This window comes from Numenius arquata, chromosome 7 (assembly GCF_964106895.1).
Source record: "Numenius arquata chromosome 7, bNumArq3.hap1.1, whole genome shotgun sequence".
Taxonomy (NCBI): Eukaryota; Metazoa; Chordata; class Aves; order Charadriiformes; family Scolopacidae; genus Numenius; species Numenius arquata.
The window spans coordinates 31,491,194-31,518,895 of NC_133582.1; the positions used below are offsets into that span (position 1 = coordinate 31,491,194).

The window sequence follows — 27,702 nt, forward strand, 5'->3', positions numbered from 1 at the left end:
TCACAATACTGATTCCTTGGATTCAGGGTCTGCTGTACTGGTTGCGTTGGAGACTTGGGTTTTGTGGGTTACCAGAGGCGATGTTTCCCCTTCAGACTTGCTGTTAGCAATTGCTTCTACGTTGACTTCCTTTAGCTCCTGCTCTTTTTCTTTCTTTTCTTTTTCATTCAGGTAATTAAGGATGCCCGCTCCTAGGGCATCGCCTTCCACATTCACAACTGTAGTGGTTCGGTCCCTGGTTAAGATCAGAAACAAAAAAACCACAAAGCAGCAGGTTTTTAGCTTAAGAGAGTTACAACACAGTAAGGAGAACTGAGTCGCCCCTGCTGATCCACTAACATCAGTGGAGACAGACAAGGGAGATGTTACCATAGCTATTTTCCAATGAAGTATCATCACCATTTCAGAACTAAAAACGTGCACCGGAGCTGGTTTACGGTCAGCCCAAATGTTACTGTCAACTGGTTCTGGTATCTCAGTGGGCTGCAACAATGGTACTACTCTTTCTCAGGCATCCTTCTTTCCCCAGCCCACCTCCTTCCTCCTTCCCTTCCCCAGACCAGCATTTTTCAAATGCTAGTTCATAGCAAGAACTTAGTTTGGGCTTATTCAGAAGGTAAATCAGAGCACCCAGCTTTCTTTAACTGGAGAGACTCCTACCTTAGCCCAAGCAGCTACTTAAGGGGTCTTTCCAAAAGCAGTCAGAATGACCGTGTTCTCTGCATTTCTTGCTAGTAGCACTTCTCCTAATCTTTGGTCCTACAACACAAAACTACTGCGTCCCAGGGTCTAATGGAGGAGGTTTATGGGTCATAAAGAACAACTTCTTCACGTGCCTTTTGAGACTGCTGTTAGTCATTCTGCAGCCTAACTTCAACATGTGCTCAACTTGTATCTGTGGTTCTCTACGGTAATTAAACAGCTGGCATTAAAACAAGACACAGGGCTCTTCCCTCCCTCGTTTCCCCTTTTGTTACCACAAAGCTGAGTTCCTTGACTAAAACAACAGTGTTGACCACAGAGGGATGCTACATGTTTTGAAATGAAGGCAGCCAGCATGACATGGGCTTTTCAATCTTGTCTCCAGGCACTTGCAAGTACAGCTTGTGGAAAGCACAGCTACTATTGTAATCCTTGAGGAAGAGGGGATACAAAGAGCCAGCTACTGCTTTGCCTGTCTCTCCTGTCCTTTGGAGGTGGATGATCCCCAAGAGGTGATAGCAAGAAAGAATCTGATGGCCCTAATGAATATGATTGTGCTCCACAGACACACATGTTGTGGGAAGGGAAGGTGGCAATACAGCTGTCGCCTTCCCCAGCCTCTGGAATTCAAAAGTATCCTCAGGCACCCTAATTTCCACATTTGCTGTGGAAGTACACCAGCTATACAGAGAGGCTGGTGTTTCCAAAAAGCAATGCAGAGGCAAACCAGGAACTGCCCAGAAACCCACCAACTGGAAAAAAAAAATGCAATGGGATTCAAATTGCTTGACCCATACTGAGCAGTCATTTCAGCCTACTACCCAACTTCAACCAGATTGCTTGAAAGCAGATTATGCTTTTAAATTATCAGATCATGCTCAGTTCTCTAGCATTTAAACTCCAAGCATGTTGTAATTCATGAGAATTCTTTCCAGTCTGATTTTCTAGTATTTGAAGAACAGCAGGCAGCCAGGCTTGTTTGAGGAAAAGAGGAGACACCCTTTACTACAGGGCTCATCTAAGCTATAAGAAGTCACCTGCATGTGCATTTACACCTGTCATGAACTTGTGGCTGGGTCCCCAATACTTAAAGCAAAACAAATTTTCTAGGCTTTCCTTAATCTAATTTAGGTGGTACAGAAGGTAAATTTAGGCCTTAACAAGGGCATAACTACACTAAGTGGTGAGACAAGCTCTTCCAAACAGACCTGGGCAAGGAGATAATCTCTCATGTTTCAAGGAGGGGAACAGTTCTTGGAAAGAAGAGAAGGAGCTGAGCAAAGGTCTGAGCTCTTACCTCTTTCCCAGAAGATGGAAAGTGAAGGTGATAATACTGCGTACTCAACTAGTGACTCCCAGCAGCATGTTCCAGCTGTGACACTGCCCATAGCTGTGATGAGGACCACAAACCCTCTGTGTCCCTGCCCTGCCAATGGATGGCACCTCTCTGTGAGGTGCTTTGACCAGTCCTGAACTATAAAAATAGTTCAAACAATAGCTGACAACAGCTTATGGTGGAGACTGCTTCCCACATGTGACCAAGAAAGCTTTCAGACTCAACTTCCTTCCCGCCCTCCCCTTCCCTCCTAGCCTCCAACTAGTTTCCAGCAATATCAAAACCTTCTGAACAAATTTTTAATAATCCTTGTAAAGAGTATTGAAACCAGGAAGAAATATGTTTCAATAGAGTCTGAGTAAAGTTGAGGAGGGATTTTAGCATACTAACTGCTTTAATTGAGAAGGGACCACCTTTTCCATTATCTGTCAAGAGCTACCTGTCCTGTAGGCAGCCACATCTTGTAGGTTTTTATTTTACACTGTGCTACTTTAACTACCCTGTCCCATGCTTCCAGCTGAACGTGCTAGATGTCATGCAACAGCAGATACGTGTGGCCTAAAGTACTTACACAATCCAGTCCACTGCTAATATCAAGGAGAGATCGTTGGTCGGCAGTCCAATGGCCTCCAAGATGATAGCGATGGTGAGGACTCCTCCGGCTGGGATTCCGGCTGCACCCACGCTAGAGGCGGTGGCTGTCACACTGCAAATCAATTTGTGTAGCCAGTCAGCGGGAGCTCCACAGCACTCTTCTCCTACGCTTAACGTCACATATTTCCCCGCTCCGGGAACTGTAAACAAACTCTATAGCATGGGACACACAGATCGTTTGCTTCCCAGGCAAACCCTTTCCTGCCTGCTGATGCAAAGTAATGGGTACAGAGCACATTTGCTCAGCAGGCATCCTCAGCAGCTACCAAGGCAATGGCTCTGTGTTTAATACCATGATTTCATTTTCAGAAAAAAAACACAAACCAAACCAACCAACACAACTATATCCTGCTGCATTATTAATACGTCAATTTCCAAGTCATGTATCAGTTCAAATACGCTGAGTACATTACATTTCCTGTGCTGTCCCTTCTCTGTGTCTCACTTGCATTCAAACACAGAAACTAACTCAGGAGCTGGAAACCTGCTCTGCGTGTGCTATAGATATGGATCACACACCTTTTTGTGTGCAGATGTCTAAAACTGAATTTTCTTTGGGCTATCACTACATGACCCTCAGGCCTGTGTTAACACCCGATTCACTAAGAGTACCTGAAAGACTAATTAGGCCATCAGCAAAGAAAATAATGTCCCAGCCCAGCCTTAAATAGACAAACAATATACCAGGAAATGCAATAAGGAAGGAAATAAAACCTGGCCAGGGAGGGTAAAAATATACCAGGAACCAGCCCTTGGAGGCATCTGGTGGATACAGCTATGGCTTCTTGGTACAGTGAGGGGCTAGAACTCCTTGTAGGGATTTCATGGAGGGAAATGAAGAGAATGACACTTCATGGGATATGGGAGGTGGGAGGGTATTCCAGGCATGGAGGGGAGAGAGTCCTAGAGAGAAGGAAGCAGGACTGAGGTGGTGGTGGTGGGGTAATGGAGCAAAGCAGACAGGAGGAGAATGATAATGAGTCTGATCTGGGAAGCCAGCGATGCAATGGTCGGAAGGGCAGAGGTAAGCAGGAGCAGAGTCTTTAGTACAAAACCGATACATAAGGAACTGAGGAGCTGGCAGGGGGATTTTCTAAGACATGCAGAGGGGGAATCAGGGATAGCTTTCTGGGTAAAGCAGCTCACCTCAATTACCCAGCTTAATGGTGAGTGGAGGGTGAGGGAGTGACATGCTTAAGGAAGGAGAGGAATTTCATGTGAGAAAGAGCTTTAAACGGCTCAAAGTCTGTTTCAGAATTCAATTACCTTTTCCAGGTTCCACCTTTTATTAAATCGAGTTTCTGGCAAATCTTATAAAGCTTGAAAGACTCCATCCTTTAATCACCCTATAATTATGTTTCATAGCAGTTTGCAAGCTTTAGGTCAGAGATGTGGAATGCAAACTGCTAGCTATTAACAGAGAGACCACAGGCTCGAATGTGTCTGGGGGCCAGAAGGATGTGGTTGCAATAGCAAGCAACTTACAGGATTGTGAAGATTTGCCCAGGGTTGAGGTCGACATTGTTCAGCTGAGCAATAAACACAGCTGCCATGCACTGAAAAATAGCAGCTCCATCCATGTTTACAGTTGCCCCGATAGGAAGGATAAACCTGCTGATCCTCTTGTCGACTCCATTGTTCTCCTCAATGCACTTGATCATCGACGGGAGAGTGGCTGAGCTAGAAGCAGAGAACAGGGGAAAACATCAAACACAAAGCATCAAGGTGGACTGAATGGAAAGTCCACGTCTCATGGCCTTCATGTTTCTAACGTGCTGCAGACAGGTCTGTCAAAACAATGATGCCATTTTATAGCCCCTCTATGCCATGACAGCAATGAGGGACCCTCCTTGTCGGTGTTGAGCAGTGGTATTTAATAATCTGCTTCCATCCAGAAATACCTAAGGACTCTAATCTCCCAGAAGAACTCAAGACTTAACACAGTATGCAGTGCATTAAGCCTCAAACCACAAAAAACACACCAACAGGTGCCAACATAAACACAATCGATGCAACAGTAATCTCTGTTAATGTTGTACTGGTACCTTCTCGAATGAACAGACTAATAATAAATAAAAATAGTAATAATAATGATTAAAAAAATCACTGTTGGATTTATTTCTTGCACTATAAATTACATGGTTTTATTCATAAACCCTCTCCTACTTCAGGTACTTCAGCGCCTGGGACAGACATGCATCTACTTTTGGAGATGATCTGAAGTGATTTTATGTAGTTATGATACTTGATCAGGTGTTTGCCCCTTCAAAAAAGTGTAAACGACACGCTTGATAATTAGGTTATGACAAACAAAAGCTGATCAGGCCACATCTTTGAAATCAATAATGTTAAGTCCCTTTACGCTAGCTAGTAAGTCTGCTCTTCTCCTGCAAAATTAGCCTAAGCTTCTTCCAGATCCTTCTGAAATTGGAGAATGAAACTTCTCAGGACAAAGTCCCTCACTACTGACCCTTACTTTACTTAAAAACGACAGGACACGTGGCAGGATCTTTCGAAGGCAAATACTTTCACCTTTTCCCCAAAAAATTTCCAACTGAGCATCATGCTCCAGTCCCAGTATTTTGAGGAACTGTTTTCAACAGCTAATTATCAGTATGTGCTGTGTGACAGGCTGCTGACAGCAGTGAGACTCTCTACGCTTAGAAGTCTCTTTCTGCAATCTCAGGAACAATATTCACACCTAAAACTCAACACAGTTGGGATATAACCAGTTTACAGTGACAAATATAACCAGGCTATAATCCCCAAAGAAGCACAGAAACCCACCTGGAGCAAGTGGCAAAAGCAGTGGCAAATGGTGTGATAAGTCCTAAGAGAAAACGATATGGATTTTGACGTGTGGATGCAAAATAAATAAGTGGCAGAATGATTCCTCCATGGATAAAGTGGCCCAGAATAGAGGCGAAGATGTATTTTCCCAGACTGGTCACCAGAAGCACAATATCTTCCATTTCCACAATCTTGCTCCCAACAAGGAACATAATGCCAATGGGTACATACCTGTGTAAAGAAACATTGCCTGTCATTAAATACAAACAAAAAGCCTTGAAAAATAGGCACTTTTCCATCCTGGAGATAACGTTTTTCTAAAGAACACGCTGCTCCTACTGAAGGGTAGCACCTTATTCACCATACATTTAAGTTAAGCAAATATGGAAGGCCTAACGGTCTTGCTGGTGGAAGGCAAGCAGTCAAACTAAAAAAGCTCTGTCCATCCAGGCCCTCAAAGACACAGCTAGGAGAGTGCCAAAGGAAAGCCAAGAAGGAAGCAGAAACGCTGGCAGAAGCTATCAGGAGAAGACACTGGTGTGGAGCTTTAGTCCATCAAGGAGGAAGGCAGGCAAAGATCTAAAGCTGAAGTCACTGCTGAAGGGACAGCAAATGGAGGGAAGAAAAAGAAGCAGTATTACGTCAGAGCAGAGAATGGGGTTGAAGAGTAGGATCTCACACATGGTTAGAGTTGGAAGGGACCTTAAAGATCATCCAGTTCTAACCACCTGCCATGGGCAGGGACACCTCCCACCAGACCAGGTTGATCAAAGACCCCTCCAACCTGGCCTTGAACCCCTCCAGGGATGGGGCAGCCACAGCTTCTCTGGGCAACCTGGGCCAGGGTCTCACCACCCTCACAGAAAATTTCTTCCTAATATCTCATCTAAACTTCCCCTCTTTCAGTTTAAAACTGTTACCCCTCGTCCTATGGCTCCCCTCCCTGATCAAGAGTCCCTCCCCAGCTTTCCTGGAGCCCCTTTAGGGACTGGAAGGGGCTCTAAGGTCTCCCCAGAGCCTTCTCTTCTCCAGAGAACAGGCTGAACCCCCCCAACTCTCTCAGACTGTCCTCACAGCAGAGGGGCTCCAGCCCTCTGATCATTTTCGTGGCCCTCCGCTGGACCCGCTCCAACAGGTCCATGTCCTTCCTGTGCTGAGGACTCCAAAGCTGGATGCAGTGCTCCAGGTGGGGTCTCACAAGAGCAGAGTAGAGGAGTAGAATCACCTCCTGCGACATGCTGGCCATGCTGCTGGGGATGCAGCCCAGGATGGGGTTGGTTTTCTGGGCTGCCAGCACACATTGCCGGCTCGTGTTGAGCTTCTCATCCATGAGCACTCCCAAGTCCTTCTCCTCAGGGCTGCTCTCCAGCCATTCTCCGCCCAACTTGTATTTGTGCCCGGGATTGCCATGTCCCAGGTTCAGGACCCAGCACTTGGCTTGGCTGAACTTCAGGAGGGTCACTCGGGCCCACCTCTCCAGCCTGTCCATGTCCCTCTGGATGGCATCCCTTCCCTCCAGCGTGTCGACCGTGCCACACAGCTTGGTGTCATCAGCAAACTTGCTGAGGGTGCACTTGATCCCACTGTCCACATCTCCAAAAAAGATGTTAAACAGCACTGGTTAAACATGCAGTGACGATCAGCAGAACTACGACGTTAGGTCAGTAACATGGTAGACACACTGGGTACCAACATATTCAGTGTAGGAAAGAAAAAGCTACGCCCGTTCCAGAAGCCTCAGCTAAAGGCTACTAATGCACATGCCAAAGACAGCAATTAACTCTACGATTTGCCTACGAAAGACTAAGTTAAACGATTAGGCTTCCAGAGTTTCCCTCAAGCCACCAACAGCCACGTACGCATACATTCCTGATGCCTCCTATCTAGAAATGTGCCACGTTGTCTGAGGACGTCAGCATTTGTTTGAGGTTTCCTTTGTCAGGAACTCTTGGAGAGGCTCCAGGGGAAGGGCCACCTGCAGGCCACAGCCACACCTCTGGTCCCAGTAGCGCAGCTGGGAACAGCCCTGAAAAGACAGAATTGCCCTTGCACCTACAGCACAACAGCTACTAAATAAACTGCAGGAATCACTTCAGGCCCAGGAGCAGCTCCTCCAAAGCTCTACTTGGGATGCCTGTTTCTGAATACCTCTGCTGATGCTGTCCATGCTCTATCCATTTCTGCTTCTAAGATTAACAAATACTAAAAGATCACTCAGGTCTCTGAAACCCTTCTGCCTGTACATGTCAGGAATAAAGACTGGTTTTTCTCCCGCTGTACACTCCAACCCAATGCCCATGTTCAGAGAAGCTGATCTGTAGAGTCAGGACAAACTTCAGAAGGTTTGGTTAAGCATACAAAGGTTTGGAAAGGTGGGCAAGCCTTAAGGTTGCTCAGATCACTCAGCTTCTTCCTCGCCTGCCTCTCCCTCAGTGGTCCTGCAGCTCCTCTGTTCTGCGCAGAGAGCACTTCCTTATGTTCCAGATCAACGTGAGCATCCTCTCTTTGTCCTCCCTTGGCCAAATCACTCGGGGGGCCGGCTGAACCTTCCCCACTCAACATACTGCCTTTGAACTGTGCTTCTGAGCACCCCGATTAGCCAGATCGAGCTGCGCCCCATCCCAGCACAAGCTCTGCAAACACGGACGCTGGATTCGGAGGTGAGACTGGATCCCTCCCCGTTGAGAGGGAGGCTGGAGAGGAAGGAACTGAAAGTTGAGACCAAAGCGCTGCTAAACACAAGAGTGGCTACTTAACAGGACTAGATACAAGCTCAAGCTGCGTTTTCTCTTGGCAGTATGATTTCACCCATTCCAAAGTATCCTTTGGGAAGCACATGCAGCTTGACAGATTTTTAATAAATACCAGGATGACACAAGAGCCTTAAGGAAGGTAAGAGAATAAGGGCTACAGTGCACTGCAGTGTTAAGAGGCAGCTGCGGTCCCAATAATCCACAAAGTAAAGGATTATATACCAACTGATTGGCTTGAAGTGTTAGCACTGTAATCAGCTGAATACAAGAAGTGCCTCTTATCAGTATTCAGTGTCCAAGGAATTACACTCAAGAGTAAAAGACTTAAGCTGCTTTGAGACTTTGAATTTTTCAATCCCTTATGACAGCAACTAACAGAGATCTGCTTGTGTGAAATCAGGTGTTTTGTTAAAACCTTTCTACTTCTTAGAGCAAGGAAAATAGTAGGAATGAAAAAATGCAGAATGAAGGGAGAAAAAACACCTCTGCTGTAGGAAGCTTATAGCTTCTCCAACAGCTTTGGAGAGAGTGAGAAATGTCCCACTGTTAATTTGTATAGCCAGCTGTCCTTATGAATATGTTTATTTTTGTGTGTGAGCAAGAGCAGCCTACACCCACCCAGCGGCACAAGAACAGCCACAACGCTGCTCTGAGGCCCAGATTCATTGTACCTCACAGAAAACCCAGTCAGGAGGCTGGTCCTACACCAGCTTAGGTGGCCCCAACCGCTCTCTAGAGGTGCCTGACTCCTCCAAAGCTGGTTTCTTGCCCAGTGAGAAAGTTCAGTGCACTCCAGTTCCGAGCATACAGGCTTTTTTTTGGTGGGAAAAGCTTTGTGAGATTGGTTAGAGCAACATACACCCCACAAACATGTTTGGGCTCCAGGGAAGTAAGTGAAATAATGGATTTACTCATTAATAGCTAGAAGACCAAATGAAAAATTAACCTTGGGAAACACCTACTCTTGGAAAAGAAAAGCAACTCTGGAGAAGCAAGCACCAACAAGAAACAATCCATCGCTCTGCCAGTAACATTAGTTCCTGCTTCACCCAAGAAAAGGAAAGGGATCTTAGAAGAGGATCTTGTTCAGCCTGGAGAAGAGCAGCCCTCTAATACCTAAAAGGGGCGCCAGGAGAGATGGGGAGGGACTCTTGATCGGGGAGTGGAGTGACAGGATGAGGGGGAATGGTTTTAAACTGTCCCTGCTCAGGGCAGGGTGTTGGAACAAGATGATCTTTAATGTCCCTTCCAACTCTAACCATTCTATGATATGATGGCAGCTAGCCATGGGTTTATGCTGCTTTGAAATAGAAAGCCTTCTTTCCACTAATTAATCAAAAAGGAGTCCTGGAGAGAGGATTTTTAAGCAACCCTCTGAAGTACGTGACTGTCTAATTACAGGGCACAAGCAAGAAGAAGAGACCCCATCGTGTGACGCCATGATATTCACTTTTGCTATGATGAGGGATCTGGTAGGAAAAAAGCTGGAGAGAGATAAACCATGAGATTCCTGAACTGAGCATAATATTGTACTGCAGATGTATCTGCCACCACACACACTTACCACATAATCCAGGAAACCAAGACCATAGTTGCCTCATTGAATGAATTAAAGAAGCGAATCAGATCTTCCCCTTCCTGGCCAAGCTTCTTCAGCGCCACTCCTAAAACCAGAGCGAACAGCACCAGTCCCAGGATATTCATCCCTTCTATCTCAGTACCAACAGGGATCTGTAGAGACAAAAAAAGAAGGCTTGTTAGATACCAAGACGGACATAAAACCCAGCAAAATGGTCACCTCTGTTTGTTGTTGCCCGATCGATCTGAAATCAACAAGCAGAACCTGTTTTGGGAAGGAAGAACCTATTTTGTTGAAGGAAACCAAACAAGAACTGGATGCAGCCCAGATACAAACCTCCGTAGTTATGAGCTGACATAGATTCACTGGAGACGGAAAGGGCCTGCCACTGTCTCCCCACATGCCACTCAATGATATGTGTGTCCTCAGTGACCTGAACAGGAAACCTCCCCAGTTTACTCAGGACAAGCTCCACTGCAGATGGGAAACAGCAATGGCACCAACCACACCCGTGTGGTTAAAAGATTGAAGCTTTCCTCCCTGTTTCCCCATGAGGGAAGATGGAGAGACCACAGGTACAAACAGCAGACAGCGGTGATGTCGACTTCCTATCTCCACTTATTCCACCAAACATCATTCACTGCCTGCACTATGATATTCTACCACTAAACAAATCATACCTACAAGAGGCTTGCAGCAGTCTGGCCCCAAACATGCTCTTATTTCCTGACACGTCCAACGGGAATCTGCTCTCACAAACTGCCAGCTTCATCGCTTTAGTGGAATATTTATTAAAAAAGTGAAAACCACGAGAAAACAACCAATGTTATGAAGCAGAAAGGGAGGAGAGGGGCGGAGAAAGGTGGCAAACCCTGGAAACCTACTCATTCATCTGTCCGCATCAGCTGCAGGAGATGCAGAGAGAACAGAAGAAATACCTGTTGCCCTTCTCAGAAATCACATGGCTGCATGGTTAAAGTAAGAGGGTAAAGCCAGGATCCACCTATTGACAAAAACTAGTCTGCCCTGATGGTTCTTCACAGTTTGTTTCTCAAAGAGAGCTGGAGCTTGTTTGGCAATGTAGTGTCATACGAACTGAATGAGTGTCCTTGTGGCTACATAAAAATATAATTGTTTTGACAAACTGGGTTTTTTTTCCCCCCAACTTGGCAATACAAGCTCAATATGTCAAATTGTTGTTTTATTTGGAAGAGCTTCTAAAACAGATCAGGTTTGCGTACAAGTTTTGGCCTTCTGGCTAGTTTAAGCAGACACTAGCTCAACACTAGGAAAGAAAAATATATTGTAAGCTAAAAGCTTGAAACGAATACTGACTAAAGAACTTGGGAGAGTGATCTGCTAAAGCTGATAAAACCAGCCTGCCTGAGATGGTATTTTTGCTGGAATTACACTCCTGAACTGGACTGTCTCTTACTGGCAAAGTACCGCAGGGAAGGGAATACAACAAATTATATGCAAAAGCATGAAGGCTGAACTGCTCTTAACAGAAGTGTTTACGAACAATGAAGTCTCTAGCTTTTTTTTTTTTTGTTATTATTTGCTAACTACAAAATAATTAGATATAGGATCTGCAATTTTTTTGGTGGTAGTTGCTTGGTCAGGGCTAAGTTGTCAGTATTTATTTGACTGCCGTTTGAAAGAACTGAAAACATGGCCGGGATACTAAGTTAATGGGGCGCAGTGTATCTCCAGAGGTGTCTGAAGAATAGCGCTGTTCTCTTCACACACAGTAACACTTCTCAGCCTGGAATGCTTTGTCTATATTCTGTTTTATGTGCCTGAAAGCCCCTAAACTCTCCTGTGGTTAGAAAAGTTAGATAAAAAAAGCATGACACCCTCCTATTAATCGAATAAACTGTGTACATGACATGCACCCATTGTTCTATTTTTCACTTCAACTGATAAAACGTTAACTCTATGGTAGGAGATAAGGTTTACCATAAGGCTGAAGAGAATCGAACAAAATTTCAGTGACAATTCAGTAACAATGTACAAACTGATGTAAGAGTCTCAAATTTTACTACTAATTTATTAGCCGGAAGAAAGTAAATTTGTAGTAAAATAATGCTGCCACGTCATTTCATCAAAAACAAAGCTTTCTCTGGAATATGTAAACTTGAGCAAAATGTGGACATTTTTATACCAGAAAAGAAACACTTCATTCATATGGAATTAATGCGATACTTTTTCATTTTGACACAACCTCTCACCTTGTTGGGTTTTTTTATCCAACTCATTCTTTTATAATACAACATCTTATATAAAGGTTTATTTGATACAAGCCTAATATAAAAAGTTCAGCTTGGAATAGAATTTTACCATAATGGGCCCAAACTTTTTCCACAAAAAAGCCCCTCTTAAAACAGTCAATGCTCTGTTGTTCTGGTTTTCATTCAGAAAAAAAAATAATAGATACCAAACTCTGCTATGGAACAGAAATTCAGTGTTTCAAGCTGCTTAAAGCACCCAGCGTCCTGACCTGGATGCTAACTGGGAGGGAATTTCATTATACTACTTTACACCGATGTTTTGCAAAGCATCTCTGCTCTTTAAACTCCTTCTATGAGAGATTCACTTCTCAACTCATTAAATGCAGTGGTGTGAGCCTGAAGTCAAGCAATCCCCTACCCTTTGGGCTTCTCAAAGTTCTAGTCTCAGGAACGGGGCAAAAGTCTACTGAATCTGTAAGAGGACTGCTCAGCTTCCCGCCAGCTGTGTAGGGTACACAGGGTGACAGAGAAGGACAGAGCTTGGAAGGCATACAGGTGAACCAGGGCCAGAGCTCCTAGTGCTTCATTTGGAAGGTTACTTCCCTGACTCGAGAAGTCCAAGGCTCTTCTAGGTCATTCAGTCCCCATGAGCACCCACCTTCTTCAGAGACACGGGTGCTGAAGGCTTGTCAAATTTTGTTCTTGGGAAGCTAGAGGAGGGCAAGAGCATCTCCAGTCAGCTACAGCCAGGACACAGGAGGCTTCTCACCTTTCATCTTAACATTCACAGTGGCCTACCATGCATTAATTGGCCAATTCTCTTTGAACTCCTTTATATCTCTCCAGAATGACAAGACATGGAGTTTAGTCTTCATTTACCCTTGGAGATGTCTCTCTCCACCTTGCTCCCAGCATTGCGATCACTGCTGCCCATTTCCAGGTGCTCACACTAACTAGTACTTCAAGCATAGCTCTTGTGATCCGGGGACCCCTGAATTCTTGGGTGACCAGAAGGAGGACTCTGTGCACAACCACCAAAACCTTCTTAGCTGTTTTCCTCTATTCACTGTCATCTTGCCACCCCTTTCAGGTCTCGGTCTCCCTTTCTCCCTCTTGAGCCAATTTCTTCACAACACACAACATTCACCATGTAGGCAGAAGACGTACCATTTGCACACAGAGTAGTAACTTACTGCAAGAAATTGCTCCCTGCAAATCAAGGAGAGAATCTGCAGCATTCAGGGAATTTCACCTCCTTGCAGCACAATATGGGAAGAGTCCAGCAGTAAATCCTCGGCAGAAGATCCTCACAGTCCCAGCCTCGAAAACTGGCAGATGCTGAACGGCCGTTTTGTACTCTAACAGAAGAGTGCATCACCCCAAAGGAACTGCCAAACCAAGCAGCATTGTGGACACCAAACAAAACCAGCTTTAATGAGAGCTTTGTTCCTGGATAAGCTATGGGACGTGTTATTCTTTGCTTGAAATTCTGTGTTCTGGTAGGAAGATTCAGGGAGCCCTTCTGGTCCTTGAATCTCTCTGAAGATCCTATTGTTTTTTAGCTCTTGAAACAAAATGCTTATATCAAGGAAACAACTGCCGACATTACTCCATCCCAGTAGTAGGTGGTTGAAAAGAAAACACAGCCGTGTGATGTGAGGAAGAAGAGCAATCACCAGTTTGTGTATTTTTACTGCTGCCACCAGAGGAACTCGGAGTCCCCCACAGCCTCCCTGTGCTGCAGATGGAGAACTGAGATAGTCCACACCCCAGGAAGCCTTGCTGCCAAAGAGACAGAGAGGATGTGGCCATAAAAGCTAGGTAAACACGAGGGGAGCATGTGAAACAACAAAAAAAAGACGTGGCTGAGCAGATATCTACGTGCCCTACTATTCATATCATCAGCAAGAGAAGACAGGGCCCATTAAACACTGGCGGGGGAGAAGGGGGGGAATCAATGGAAAATTTTGCTCTACACTATTCATATGGGAAGTAGAAGGAAAACATTTCTCATCTTCAATCAAATATTCTGCTGATGAAAGAAAACATTAGGAGTATCATCTTCTTTCCCTGGAACCACACTTCTATCACTGATATTTATACTATGTATTATCCAAAAATCATACTCTTCCTTTCCAAACTTAATCCTCATCTATCCATAAATAATATGGTCAGACCAATATTGAAACTGAGCTAATGCTTTCTTTTTATTTGGTCCACTCTTCCTTAGAGACAGTAGGGTGTCTTACGCAATCAAAGAAACTCAGCTCTGGTTTTGCTCCAATAACTGAAAAGTTTTGGAAAAGTAATAGTAGAAATAACCTTTACATCATAACCGCTGGCAAAAACAGGCGCCGGTGACAAATTCAGAATATTTTTACTGATATTGCATCAGACAGGAGTCTGATAAGTGGGAAAAGGAAAGAAGAAAATTGTAAAAGAATCTCACGTTTTAAATTGCCAAAAGATGCATTCTTTATCTCTTGAGGAAGGATGATGGCTTTGAACAAGCATTAAAAAAAATACTTGACAGCCAAGCTTATGTCCAATGGATATGGTTGGCCCTGATCCATGCTTGGTTGCCAAGGAATCCCTATCAAACTTGACACTGAAAAGGAATAAGAAAAGTCTTACTCGGTTTTCATTTACCTCTGCTTAAATGAAGAGTAACAAACATGTGTAAGCGCACATTGTTACAGCCTTTCATATTGCACTCAGTTTTTAGCAGCACAAGGCTGCACAGGCACATACTCCCCGAGGACGTAAGGCCATGAGAAGAGAAAGTGCTCTTTTTGGGATCACTGCCGCACATCTGTGTGAGGCGGGGTGAGCACAGCTCAGGGCTGATGCAATCTTACAGGCAATGGCAGAACCCAGGCAGACGGGGGCTGCCTTCTGCCCCAGGGAGACCGCTCACCATCTGAAAGCAGGCTTCTAGGCCTTTCAAGGGCTGACTTTTCCCCTGCTCGGTTCTTGTGCCATCCAAGTCACCTGTCACCCCGCCTCCGGGGCTGGTGAAAAGTTCAGACCTTCAGCCAAATGCAGAGTTCGGAAACACACGTTCTGCATCACTGGCTCACGGGTCACGCGTGGCGAAGGGAAGGTAATGAGGCCGGTACTTCCTGTGCCCAGGGATACGCTTCAGAGTCCCCCTGGATGAGCATAAACTGCTTCTTCCTCGATGGTTTTACGAACTGGCAGGCAAGCCCCAGCTGAGCCCTTCCATGGCAAACACAAACATTACAAGTCTCTTGCCTCAGGGACATTCAAATCATATTAGAAATAGAGGAACCCAATATCCAATACTAATCTCAGATAGTCAGAATAAGCCTGAGAAATAGAAAATAACCCTGAAAGTCACTTCCAGTCTCAGACTTGTCTCCCCAAAATGCCACAAAAGCACATGAGATATTTCACTTGGAGTGAGGTGACACATCACAGGCGGGGATACTGGGTCTGTTTCATAGTGTGCTGCCTGAAAGACAATGGTAATTATTGCTACAACTGCAATATGTTGGCTCTGACCAATAACAAAGATGTTTGATAACCCCATGCTGCAGGAGAGATGCCACTCAATGGGATACAGAGCATCTCTGGAAGTCCTATGAGCTACATATGGAAGATAACACACTACCTCAGCTACACATGCAAATTATTTTCCTTTTTGACACCACTGCAATAGCAGCTTATTTGTAATGTTCTGTCTATAATTTTTACTCCTTCAGACCACTTGTTACTGCTTTAAACAAAATTTCAGCAACATGACAACAAGAAAAACATATCAACTAACCCCTTTTTTTTGTTTTGTTTTTTAAAAGAGCTTTGGGGGTAGCATAAAAATGATCATTTTCTCCAAACTGTTAATGCTGAGCAATGTTTAAGGGGCATATTCAGCCAGCCTGATTGCTATTTAATTCCAAGTCTACAGAAATTTATTTGGAAACAAATAACAAAAAAATAAGGTCTCAAGGGTCAGATCAGTTGAGACCAACTCCCCTATCCATTGTAGATTTCCTGGCTGTGGGTAACTCATCTGGTTTGCGTGTGTCTCAGTTCCAGGCAAAGAAAAGTACTTGTTTCTTTCCAATGACTGCTAGGTAGGATTAAAGACTGGGAAGTAGTCAAATATTACGGTTGATGAGCTTGTATGAAAACCTAAGAAGTGACCTTACCTTTTCCCACGTGGCATTTCCAGAGGTAGTGTTTCTGAGCAGCATCTTATATTCCGTCGCATACTGCAGGTAAGAAAGAAACCCAAATAAATATAACTACAGTGTTTGCCAATCAGATCATCAATATGACCATATCATCTAGCATTTCACAAGGAAGAGATCACTGTTTTCTGGAGACCATACCATGCAGGCTAACAAGCCTGCCCTGTGGAAGAAAAGAGAGCAACAGCACACGCAGCTTCTTCCCCATGTGGCAACAGAGAAGTGCTCTGTGACCCCCTGAGCTTCCAGGTTTGGGCAGCAGCTGAGGAATTCCCCTTCCCTCCCCGCTGCTGTTGCCCACACACCACGCTGTTGCACTGGCTCCTGCAGAAGCCAAGTGGCGCTTGTGCTGTTGCACTGTAAGAAGTGGTGAGGCAGGCATTAAAATTGTTGGTAAAATACCTAAAATCTAGGGCGACAGTTTACTTTGATAAATAAGCCAGACACCTTGCAAAAGCAGGGCACTTCTTTGGGCTTGTTTTCCTTAGATATAAAATAGGGGAAGTAAAAGCTCATGTATTTGCCAATTACCTGTGACAACAGTTGCACAGAAGAAAGGAGGACTTCATTATTTCATCCCTGAACACACAGAACCCTGACACTCGAGGTATCACAGAATATCTTTTTCTTAATTATATTTTTGTACTGCTCCTACTTTTATCTATGGCATATTGACTTGTGCTGTATTATATATACAATCAAAGTTCCAAATTACGTACCCAAGGGTTTCCCAGCTGGCTCCTGAAGAGTAATAAGCATCCTGGCAAAAGAAGACCTGCCACTGCTGCCCAACACAGCACCCAAAGTATAAAAGTTTAAAGAATATTTTTGATGGAGGTACAAAGCATAGGCTCCAAATACGCTTTTCTTTGAGAAGTATTTTTCAAAATCAAACCATTTTCAAGGAAGTTGTATGTCTGACTACATCAGGTGCTTTTAAGAAAGCCTAGCCTACTATAAGTAAATTAACTTCTGGTATTTTCTACGCCATTTTTCTAGTCCTCTTTCAAAAACAAAAAAAAAAAAACAACAAAACCAAACAAACCCCCCCCCCCCAAAAAAAAAGCAGTCACTTTGTCTGTCTGTGTACTGTACTCATGTCCAAAGTCCACGCACATCTTACCGTTTGGAAAGCTGCAGCAACAAGATTTGCAGGAAACAGGTTTCTGTAAAATATAAACAAGAAAATGAAATATTTCTTGTAGAACTTCTAAAACACCAAGGTGTTTTACTCTCAGAAACTCAATTCCTTTTGCAAAGGCAAGCATATTGGCATTAGTGAGATAACGTACTACAGAAGATACTCTGGCAGCACGGAGCAGATGTCTTGCTACGTCTCCAGGGGTGTGAATGCCATCTTCTTTGGCTCACATGAAAAGATTCCTGGCTCCTCTGCCACACCTAACCATTTGGGTAGGGGCACCATAGGCAATCAGATGGATGCTAATTATACACACCCATTAGCCAGTGGCTACAGAAACTAGCTTAGCCACACCAGCTGCAGCAACAGCTTATGGCCTCCAGGGTCAGGCAGGTTTTTAACGTTACTCATGTGATTACACTGTGCTCACAGCATCAACATGAAGGACAATCCCATCAGCAAAATCCACTTAAGAGAACGGCTTAACCTTTCAACACAACAAGGTCAGCTTCCCTGAACACCGAGTTAAAGCAGAACAAAGTCACAGGCCAGAGTTGTCTGCAAGGGCTTAAGCACACATGAAAGTAGAGGCAACTCATATGGAAAGTTGCAACATCTGAGTTCGGTCGTGCCTTCATAAAGAAATGCAAATCAAGCATCAGTTTTGCCCAGAGAGGATGGCATGCAGTGACATACACTGCTACTGGGCATCCAGTATATATGTGCATCTATGAAGAAACAAGGACAGGAAAAATGGTTAACTGGACGAATTAAGGAAAAAGCTGCTTCTTGTTGTATTTCATAGTTGTTAACGCTACACTTCCTTTTTCCCCTCTTACAGTGGGCAAAGAGCATGTGTTCCCCTAGCCAAATGTCAGCTGCTTCTTCTGTGTCAGAAAGCAAAACAGGAATAACACCTGAGCTCTGGTGTCACGGCAGGACCCTAGCTGGCAAGGGCAGGAAGGTGAGGGGTATGAACTGAAAATGCTGCCAGCTGAACGCAACAAAGAGGTACTAAAACTCTTATGGTAAGGACAAAACCAACCAACCAAAAAAACACCCAAAGACCTTATCCAGAGCGAGCTAACTGTGGCAAAAAACATTTGGGTAGCAGCCCCCCATCCTTTGCTCCTTGCACTGCTCCAAGGAAGCCTCAGGTACCTGCAGGCTGTGTCCTGCTAACCTCCCCCCAGCTTTTGCCATGGTTGCCCTGGCAAACACGATTTTAAACCAGGTTTCTGGCTGTGATCATTCCACAGGTGACACAGAAAGCATAAACCTGAACCGCGGCCAGAAACACAAGGAGCAGAGTCAAATCTTTGAAAGCAAGAGGGAGATTAAGATACGGCACAGATAAGGACTTTGGTCTTTTCCATTGCATAGCTCCGTTATCCCGCCACACAGCGAGGGTTTTCCCACAGCCTTGACAGCAATGGACCTTCACCAAACAAGGGGCTGCTTGCTCAGCCTCTCTCTCTGTTGCATTACAAGTGTATTAGAAGGCAGTTGCAAAAGCCAAACTGCTGTAAGAATAATTTGGCTTCTGGAGTCTACGTTCCCCTGAGCGTGAAAGAAACAGCAACTTTTTCCTCCCTAAAATTTGACAATACAGCTGTCTGTCTGAAAACAGGAGAGTGAGCTCTAACTCTGCAAAGGTGCTTAGGAATTGGTCAAATAAGATCAATGGAACAGCTAATCTGGATCAATTCTTGGACAGTTGGAACTCTCTGGTGAATAAAAACTTCATGTCAAGTAAAAGCAAACTTATTTTTAGCAGAAGTAAAACATCACATATATAAATGGGCATAGCTCAGTGCACAGTTTTAACCAAAAAAAAGAAAATAAGCTATTGGGAAAATAAGGAGATTTCTTTTCAGCTTTTCATAGCAGGGTGATTACTTTTTAAAAAAAGAATTAGCTGGATTTTAAAGATGCAAAGAGATGAAAAAAGACTGAAAACCAAACAGAAATCATAATACTTTTTTTTTTTTTTTTTTTAAATCGGCTTTTCCATTCTGACAAACCAAAACCAAAAGAAGCAATCCTAAAGCCTAAACAATATGGGACTCCAATGTTTAAATGTGGCCAAGAAACCAAGCCCTCCATAATTTACACAGTACGTCAGCCATGGACCTCAGTAATTAAACACTAACTTAACTCCAGGCATATACTTAAAGCACATACTTGAGTAATGCCAGCAACCCTGCTACAGCAAGGGGTAGGTTCTTGCTTCAAGTGTAAATAGCACTAAAGCTATTAAAACACAAGCATATAGCAGTCATTCTTTATTCCTGAAGCACTGGTCACAGGACTCCGAGGACAGCAAAGAGCATTTTTGACAATCTACCAAGTAAAAAAAATTGGATCTTCATTCAGCAGCTCAGAAGGAGCTGTGTGTTTTATTCAATCCAACTTCTAAGTACACCTGACTGCAAAGTCTCAGCAACACGTAAAATAATGTTTTGCTCCTCTTTGTTTTGAATCTTGAAGATTAAGAACAAAATGTGTCAGGTCACAAGAAGCAACTAACAAATAAATGGCTTATCTTAGAGGCACAAGTTCCACACAGACTACAGCCTAAGACTAAGAATTAAATTAAGCTTTAATTATGGGTGGGTCAGACCGCAGGTTTTTAGCTTAAGACGGATTTGGGCAAGAACACCACAGCAGCTCCTGAAAAAAAAACAGGTTGGGATGCCGCGTGCTCCAAGGCGATGCAAAAGTGGGCTGGTGACCTGCCCGGGCTCATCATGTACTTGCGCCTGCAGGCTCTGCTCACCATGCCCAGGGAGGCAAAGTTCACCCACCACAGAAATCCAGACCCAGCCCCGTCCCTCTGCTCACCCTGTCCCCCAGCCCAAGTGGAGGAGTTGCACGGGAAAGCGCAAACATGCCTTCCTCCCTGTCAGAGTGAACCAGCAAACAGGAAAGCTGATGAGCTGGGTAATTGGGCATGCAAATTAAATGTGGGTATCTGCCAGTCGGTCTCTCCATGCGGACCAAATCTTGAGAAGGTTTTTTAGCTTTGAAAGCCCATACCAGATGTGAGTGTGGCGTTTAAAGAAATCACCACAGTTATATCACCGGATTGCTGACTACTGCTGCTGTTTCTAATGTCCCCATCCCTGCCACTGCTATGCCCCGTGCTAGAGAACACGGTTGCCTTTTCAGAGCAGACACGGGCTATCACAAGAGCACACTGCTGAGGAAACCCTGAGTCTGGCTGATAAGGGGTCTGGGATCGGGCTGCCTCAGCCCCGTGATGCAGAAAGATGAAACTGGCTGTACGCGGCAAGAATGAGACGAGCCAGTGACACGTGACATTAGGGCAGGGGGACAGCCACGCACCCTGGGTGCTCTGCCTGCTGCAAGTCACATGGACAGCCCAGAAAAAAAATAAATCGGAAATCCACTGGACGGCTGTCAGAGGTGACACAGGTGTCCTAGGTGACTGCTGTGTCCTAGGGCTGGAGCAGCAGCTGGGCCGAGCCAGGAAACCTTTAGGGACCTGCACAACACACAATGCAAGAAAGCACCCATCTCGGATCCTCTTAAAATAGGAACCAGAAAGCGTCAGCACCAGGGGCGGGAGTTTCAGGGTCTGAATACCGTACTCATTACACCATCTCCCCATGCACAGCCAGATAAATACAGCTTTTTCCTTTTCTTCAGTGAAAAGCTGTTCCCACCAGGCAAGAAGGGACGATTACTCCCCTAACCAAATTTAGCAGGAAGGTCTCGCTGTATCTTTGCTGTCACCGAAGTCTTAGTTCAGCTGCAGCATCCACTACTAGGAATCCTAGATGACTAAGGAAACCTGCAGCTGTAAAGGCAGAAAAAAGGGGCTGTAGCTCCCACTCTTCTCAATTTTGATATTACGGGCAAATTCCTCTCTTCCTTAACCTGTATCTTTCCAGCAGCAGGATAAGGACGGCGCAGGAACTCCTTCATTGCATGTGTAAGGGATTATTATTAATAACTCTTTCTGAACTATCCTTTTGCTAGAGCTCTGCAAACAGCTTTGCTGTGGCAGAAAAAGCATGAAGGGAAATCCAGGCAAGCAGAACGAAACCCTAAAATACTACACATTCCTCTTGCATTGCTTCTTACAAAAAGGTTCCACTTCTGAGGCCAAAAACCTCACTGTTGGAAAACATATTTTTGTGAGGAAGCCTAGAAAAAATACTCTGTTGCGTTATCTCCTGTTTGGTTTTTTGTTTGTTGTTCTTTTTTTTTTTTTCAGTGATTGGAGTCCACTGATGGCAACTTTATTACCATCTGTGGCAACCTGCCAGACCCCAGTTTGGATTGCTCCAGTACCTTTGTTTTTCTTTCTGTCCCAAGATTTTCATTCAGCATCACACGGCAATTTTTCTCATCTGCTGTTTGATATGTATGTGGACGCACAATACACAGCCTGAACATACACATATTTGTGAGTGCTTTAACACAGAGAAACTTGAAAACGTGTTTACTTATAGCAGATATTCGTTACTTTTTTGCCTTAGTGGTCCAGTCTGCATCTTTGTTGCTTGAAAAATAAAACATAACTGGGGGGAGTCAGTAGTTAAAGGTAATGAATATAAGGAACAAAAGAAAGGAGCAGAAGCGCTCAGAGGCTTCCTAAAAAAGCCCCACCAGACAGTGCAGGCCCATGAATGAAACCATTGAATTCTTCCTACAAGAATCAGTCAGCAATCCTTATACTTCAAGAGAGGATCCAGGCTCAGAAACAACCACAAGCAAAGGTGGACAGTAACATCTACTACTTCCCTTTTTCTGAAGGTACCCCAGAGTTAAGAGCTAGCCATCCAGCTATGAAACCCAGTGGTCAGCCTACCTCGGGGACCTGCCGCTGGTGTCACTGCAGCTGCTCCCTGGCTACTTCTTACTCTGTTTGTCACTACAAAGGTAGCATCTCCCTCTCCTCTCCTAACAGTCAAGTTTTGCTCTCTTTCCACACTGGGATTTCAGAGACAGCTTTCATGGTTGCTGCTGCTTCTCCCCTCTGGCTCCAAAGCCGCTGGGAGCCAAGGCACGGGCTTGCTGACGGCGCCGTGGGTACTCCCTTTGGCAGCACAGCTGGTAACCTCTGGCAGAGAGACAGAAAGGGCAGTGAGGAGCAATAAATTTTAAACAGCTTTTGCAGACTTGCCTGGCAGCCTGAGAAACCCTGACCTTACCACTCAGGGTGGACACCTAGACCTCTGCATACCCTTCCTATAAAAAGCGGATGATGCTACTACCTCCTTCCCTCCCCGGACTGTTACAGCTCGGGATGTATGAAAAACAGAATTCTCTTCCCAAAGCCAATTCCACAGTTTCAAAACATGTTTTCATCCCAAAATTGGGCAAAGAAAGCCTGTTCTAGACCTTTCTTTCCACTAAAAAAATATTGTAAAATATTTTGTTGAAATGTTCCTTTTTGATGAGTGGGATTTTCTACTTAAGCCTTTTGTATAAAATTACAGCAAAACATTGACCTCACTTAAATAAAATGCCAGGATCACCTGCTCTTGGAAATTTTGACAGGATCAATAGGTTCCTGTGAAACGGTTTAATTTTGTTGAATCAGCAAATATAAATCAGAGCTAAAACAAAACTCTGACCTTATTGAAACATGCAGTCTTGACAATTGCCAGTCAAAAGTGTTAACAGATCAATAGATTCTTGCAAAACACTTGGACCTGCTGTTTCAATCACTTTCCAACAAACTATAGGTGGGCTGTGTTAGCTGGTGGCTGGAGTCACCTCCTTGTCACCACCTCTCTCCTCCTCACCTCTATCTCCCTGGTTAGACATTCCATTGCTTTACCTTCTCCACCAAACAAAAGAGTAAGGGACAAAACCAGAAATTCTCAAATTTGCCTTGATTCTCCTCACCTTCTGCTGGCACTCAGCACTCACCCATTTGGTACAACTGAGCTGCTCGCCAGATGCTCTGGAGAGGTTCACAAGGTGCACATTCAGCTAAGACCACGGGAGTGCTCCAGAGCCTGGCTTAATGTAAGAGCCTGAACTGGGTGCTCTGGAGAAGCCTGTCTTTCTTTACTGACATGGGAGAGAGTTAAGGAAATCCAAGGTCCCCCCTTGGGTTCAGAGCACACCCCACTTTTTGTTTGGTTTGTGGGGTTGTTTTATTAAGCCATCCGCCTTGTGGAAGCGCCTCTGAACTCTTGCTGGATCCGTCCCACGATCACTGAGCTGCACCCTCTCCTTGCCTTCAGCCATGCTCACCTTTTAGGGAGCTCCAAAGAGCTGCCCGCCTGACAGACTGGAGATGAGATGGGCCACCAACATCCCTGCTGAAGAGCACAAAGGCACCTTCAGGACAGCACTGCTGTCCCCACCCTGCCTCCTGGGGCAGAGCACAGCACTTGTAAGCCCTAGCCAGGCATGCTCAACGCTTGCCTCCTGCACTTACCAGAAGGCAAACCAGGATGGTGCTCCAGCACCTCCAGCCAGAGGAAGGCAGACAAATTAGACCTGGAGGTTACAGTCAGTGGACAAAACAAAACAGAGACAGCCTTTTGGTTCACCAGTGACTCATCATTCATTTGCTACGGAAGCCCAGGACAAATCTCTTTTCCAGAGATCATGTCTGCGTGCACAGGTGCGTGTTTGTGTGGAAGCTTTTGACTTGGAAACGGAAAACCACGATGAAGAATTAAGCTGGCCTCCAGATATCACTGCAACAATGGAAAGCAACATCTTTGGTCATTAACTAATACATTTCCCAAAAGCAGAAGGGATTTGCATCCTGGGAAAGGACACCCCGTGTCATCCCTCCAGAAGCCATGGCAAATACTGACTCACAGCTGTGATTTCCTCTTAGCTGCTTCTTCCTTGGGCCATGTTTTACATCTGCTTGCAGTGCTGCAGGGGGACTCAGTTTACCCATTTGCACCTCATTTTTACCTTTTATCTGAAACTGAGTGGTGAAGACTTGAAGGACACAGCCAGTCTTGTGACACAATTGTAAACAAAGTTTTCTTGCGTCTAATAGAAAGTTTCATGAGAGAGAAAAGGAAAAGCCAAGAGCAGACTCACCTACGCTGAAGGCAACGGTTTCCTCAAGGCCTCATTAACTGAAGACAAGGTTACTCTGGTACCTTCCACCACAACAGGGACCAAAATCAAACCAGAACACCCACATTTTCAAAAACAGTTTAAAAAAAAAAAAAGGGAGAGAGATATTATTTCCAGAAAAATCACATAACTCACTCCATCCCTGGATCTGTTGGGGATTTGTGCCAAGACTGGGAGTTTTAGTGTCTAAAGGCATCTTTTGTGGACCGGATTTCACTGTCGCTGCTGTGACAACTGGACTGCCTGACAATGTGGCTACAACAGCCCTTCCAAGAAAAAGCTGAATTCACAGCCCACTGTACACGCATTGGAAGAAAATCTCTGGCCCCTCATTTCCCAGAAGGAAACCCCTCTGCAAGCCACATGCTTTACCCAAATCTTATTCTTATGAGTGTTACTTTGGAGTTAAGGACTCAATCCCACCACCACTACAACCTCTTCGAAGATGAACTCTCCACCTGCATTTACAGACCAGAGCAAGAAGCAGATTTCTGCTCCCATCTTCACAGATGTTACCCACAGCCTGAAGCTTGATGGAGCATCCCTGCCCTGTTTCTCAGCTCCATCCTACTCCGTGCTGCGTGGCAACACGGGAATGAAACACCAGCTACAGCAGCCACACCAGGACATCTTTCCAACTCTCCCAGTTGTGCTGACTCCTTTTTTTTTTGTTGTAATTTTCCTTCACCTGCCTACACTTCCATTAAACTCCATGTCACCTTCATAGCCAGCCCACCTACTCCCACTATCCTGTTATTACTTCTTAACACGCTCTGTCAGGAATTGCTGGTCCTTAATTGTTGGTCCTTAAGAGAGGTGGGCTGAGGACATGAAGCCCGTGGCTGCCAATGGGACAAACCGGACTTACTTTCTGTCCAAAGGGAAAATACTTCTCTCTGGGGGAGAAAAGGACATTAACATGGATTTGTAAATACAGTTTTGGGGTGGGTTTTTTTGTATAAACTTTTTTTATCTTTGTTGCCACACCTGTTCACCCAGGCACAGCGAAAAAGTCTCTCAGCTGAATAACTGAACTCATAAAAGCAAAGCAAACGATGTGAATAAAAATCCCCCACTCAGCTTTGGAATTACCAAGATATCCACTAAGCACAACTCTCCTGCCACTTCACTGGTACACAGGTCACCTCCCTTACTCTTCTGTTTGCATCTTGGTAACAACACCTACCACCTCCAAAGCCATTCATCTTCCAGTGTTTCAGCAAACCTCCATGCTCCCCATTGATGCCCTACCACTTCCCATCCCTCCCTCAGCTACAGTCTGGGAGAGACTCAGCTGCCGCTCCCCAGTTCTTCTTTACTCCACTGCTTTTCTCAGGCACCTGTAATATGCATTTCCATGACTGCCCAACGCTGCTCAGGGGGAGTAAGTGGCAGAGCTGGACCTGGGATAATAAAACACATCAGCTGTTCACATCTGGGGTTCTACACCAAGATTCATCAAAGCACAAGAGACTGCAGTTTGAAGTCAGATACTCAAAAAGCTGGCTGGATGTTTGCCTCATTTGTCTAAGTGTTCCTCTGTTATTGAAAGAAAGAGCTGGACAGATCTCAACAAGACATGAGCTCTAGAAAAAAAAAAAAAAGAAGGTGAAGTCTGCAACTTTGCAAGGAGGAATAAGGATAAAACAAAAAGACTATGATCTGGTTAGAAGTGGAAGCATTACTTCCAGGTAGTTCTTGGGAATGTGAGTCTTGTCTTTTGCAAGGTGCAGAGGTGGGATGGGAAGCTCACAACATACAGGGTGTCCTCATGCCGGACTATGTTTAGGGCATGTCCTCGATGGAAACATGGGGTTGCATTTCCATGTCTACATCTACAGGGGCCACTACAGGAGGCAGGTTGGCATTTGCATGAAGAAACCGAGTGAAGGGTGGGGGAATAAAAGAAAAAGGTGCGTGTGAGGGATGGGGAGAGCTGCTCTGCCCTGCCTGCGGGAGACAGGCAACGACAGGCAGGACAGGCAGCAGTGCAGTGGAAGGTGCCAGGCAAGGCCATGCCTGCCCTGCAGCGAGCACCCAGGAGCCGCTCTCCCTCCAGGCAGGACCAAAAACGGGCCCAGGCACCCAGAGCTCCCAGCAAGCCTCGACTCATCCTTACAGCCACCCAGCCAACATTAAAAATAAAGTGGGGGAGGAGATGCAGAGCACCACACAGCCCTACACCTGACCAGGCTTGTGGGTACCCAAGCAGAAAGTGGTGGCTCTGGAACAGCCAGGAGGAGGATGAGGAGCAGGAGAAAGGAGGAGGATAAGGAGAAGGAGGATAAGACGAATAAGGAGGAAGAGGAGGAGGAGGAGAAGGAGGAGGGGAAAGCGTGTGTGGGGGGGGTGGGTTTCCCCGGCCGCCGGCTGCAGCGTGCAACACCGCCGGGTCTGTCATCATCCTCCAGCGGCGGGGAAGGAGGGAGGGAAGAAAGGAGGAAGGAGGCGGGGGGGGGGGGGGGGGGGATGGGGGGGGTATGTCAGCGGTGCGGCCTCACCTGACGAGGTCGAGGAAAGAGTCCACCGTCTCCTTGCTGGTGGGCACAGTGCCCTGCAGCCCCAGCTGGGGGGCGTTGAGGGAGGAGGCGCCGGCGCCGGGACGGACGATGAAGCCGAGGGCGACGGCGAGGCCGGAGGCCAGCAGCGTGGTGCCCAAGAAATAGGCGAGGGCGATGCCTCCCAGGCGGCCGAGGGAGCGGGTGTCCAGGCTGGCGGCCCCCGACACCAGGCTGCAGACCACCAGCGGCAGGATCACCATCCGCAGCATCCGCAGCAGCAGCTCCCCGGGGAAGGCCAGGTAGGCCACCTGCGCCGGGCCCAGCGCCGCACCGCGCACGGCGGCCCCCAGCGCCACGCCGGCCACCACCCCGGACACGGTCAGCAGCACCAGCGCGTTACGCCGCAGGAAGCCCCGGCAGCCCCGCGGCCCAGCCCCGCCGCCCTTCTCCTCAGCCGCCGCCAGTCCCTCGGCGTGGCCATTGCCCGCCTCCCCCTCACCCGCCGCCGCCATCCCGCCCGCCGCGGCAGCGCCTCGTGCCTCTCCGCCGCGCGACTGACTGACAGACTGGCCGGCCGGCCCCGCCCCCGTCGCGCGACCCCGAGGGAGGGCGGGGGGCGGGCGGAGCCGGCCCCGCCCCGGGGGGAGGGGGAGGCGGGCCCCGCCCCGCAGCGCGCCCCCGCCGCGCGTCCCCGCAGCGCCATGGCCGGCGG

At 46.1% G+C, this 27,702-nt stretch overlaps 1 protein-coding gene across 1 annotated transcript; it reads right to left on the bottom strand.

Moving 5' to 3' along the window:
* Positions 1-27,502, bottom strand: SLC1A4 (solute carrier family 1 member 4). Its single transcript, XM_074150167.1, has 8 exons — positions 26,991-27,502; positions 17,383-17,425; positions 16,218-16,280; positions 9,800-9,966; positions 5,480-5,713; positions 4,178-4,372; positions 2,610-2,744; positions 1-235 (listed from the first exon to the last, which is right to left on the bottom strand). Exons 1-8 carry the CDS (start codon positions 27,500-27,502, stop codon positions 1-3), a joined length of 1,584 nt encoding a protein of 527 aa, XP_074006268.1.
* Positions 27,503-27,702: the final 200 nt, after the last annotated feature.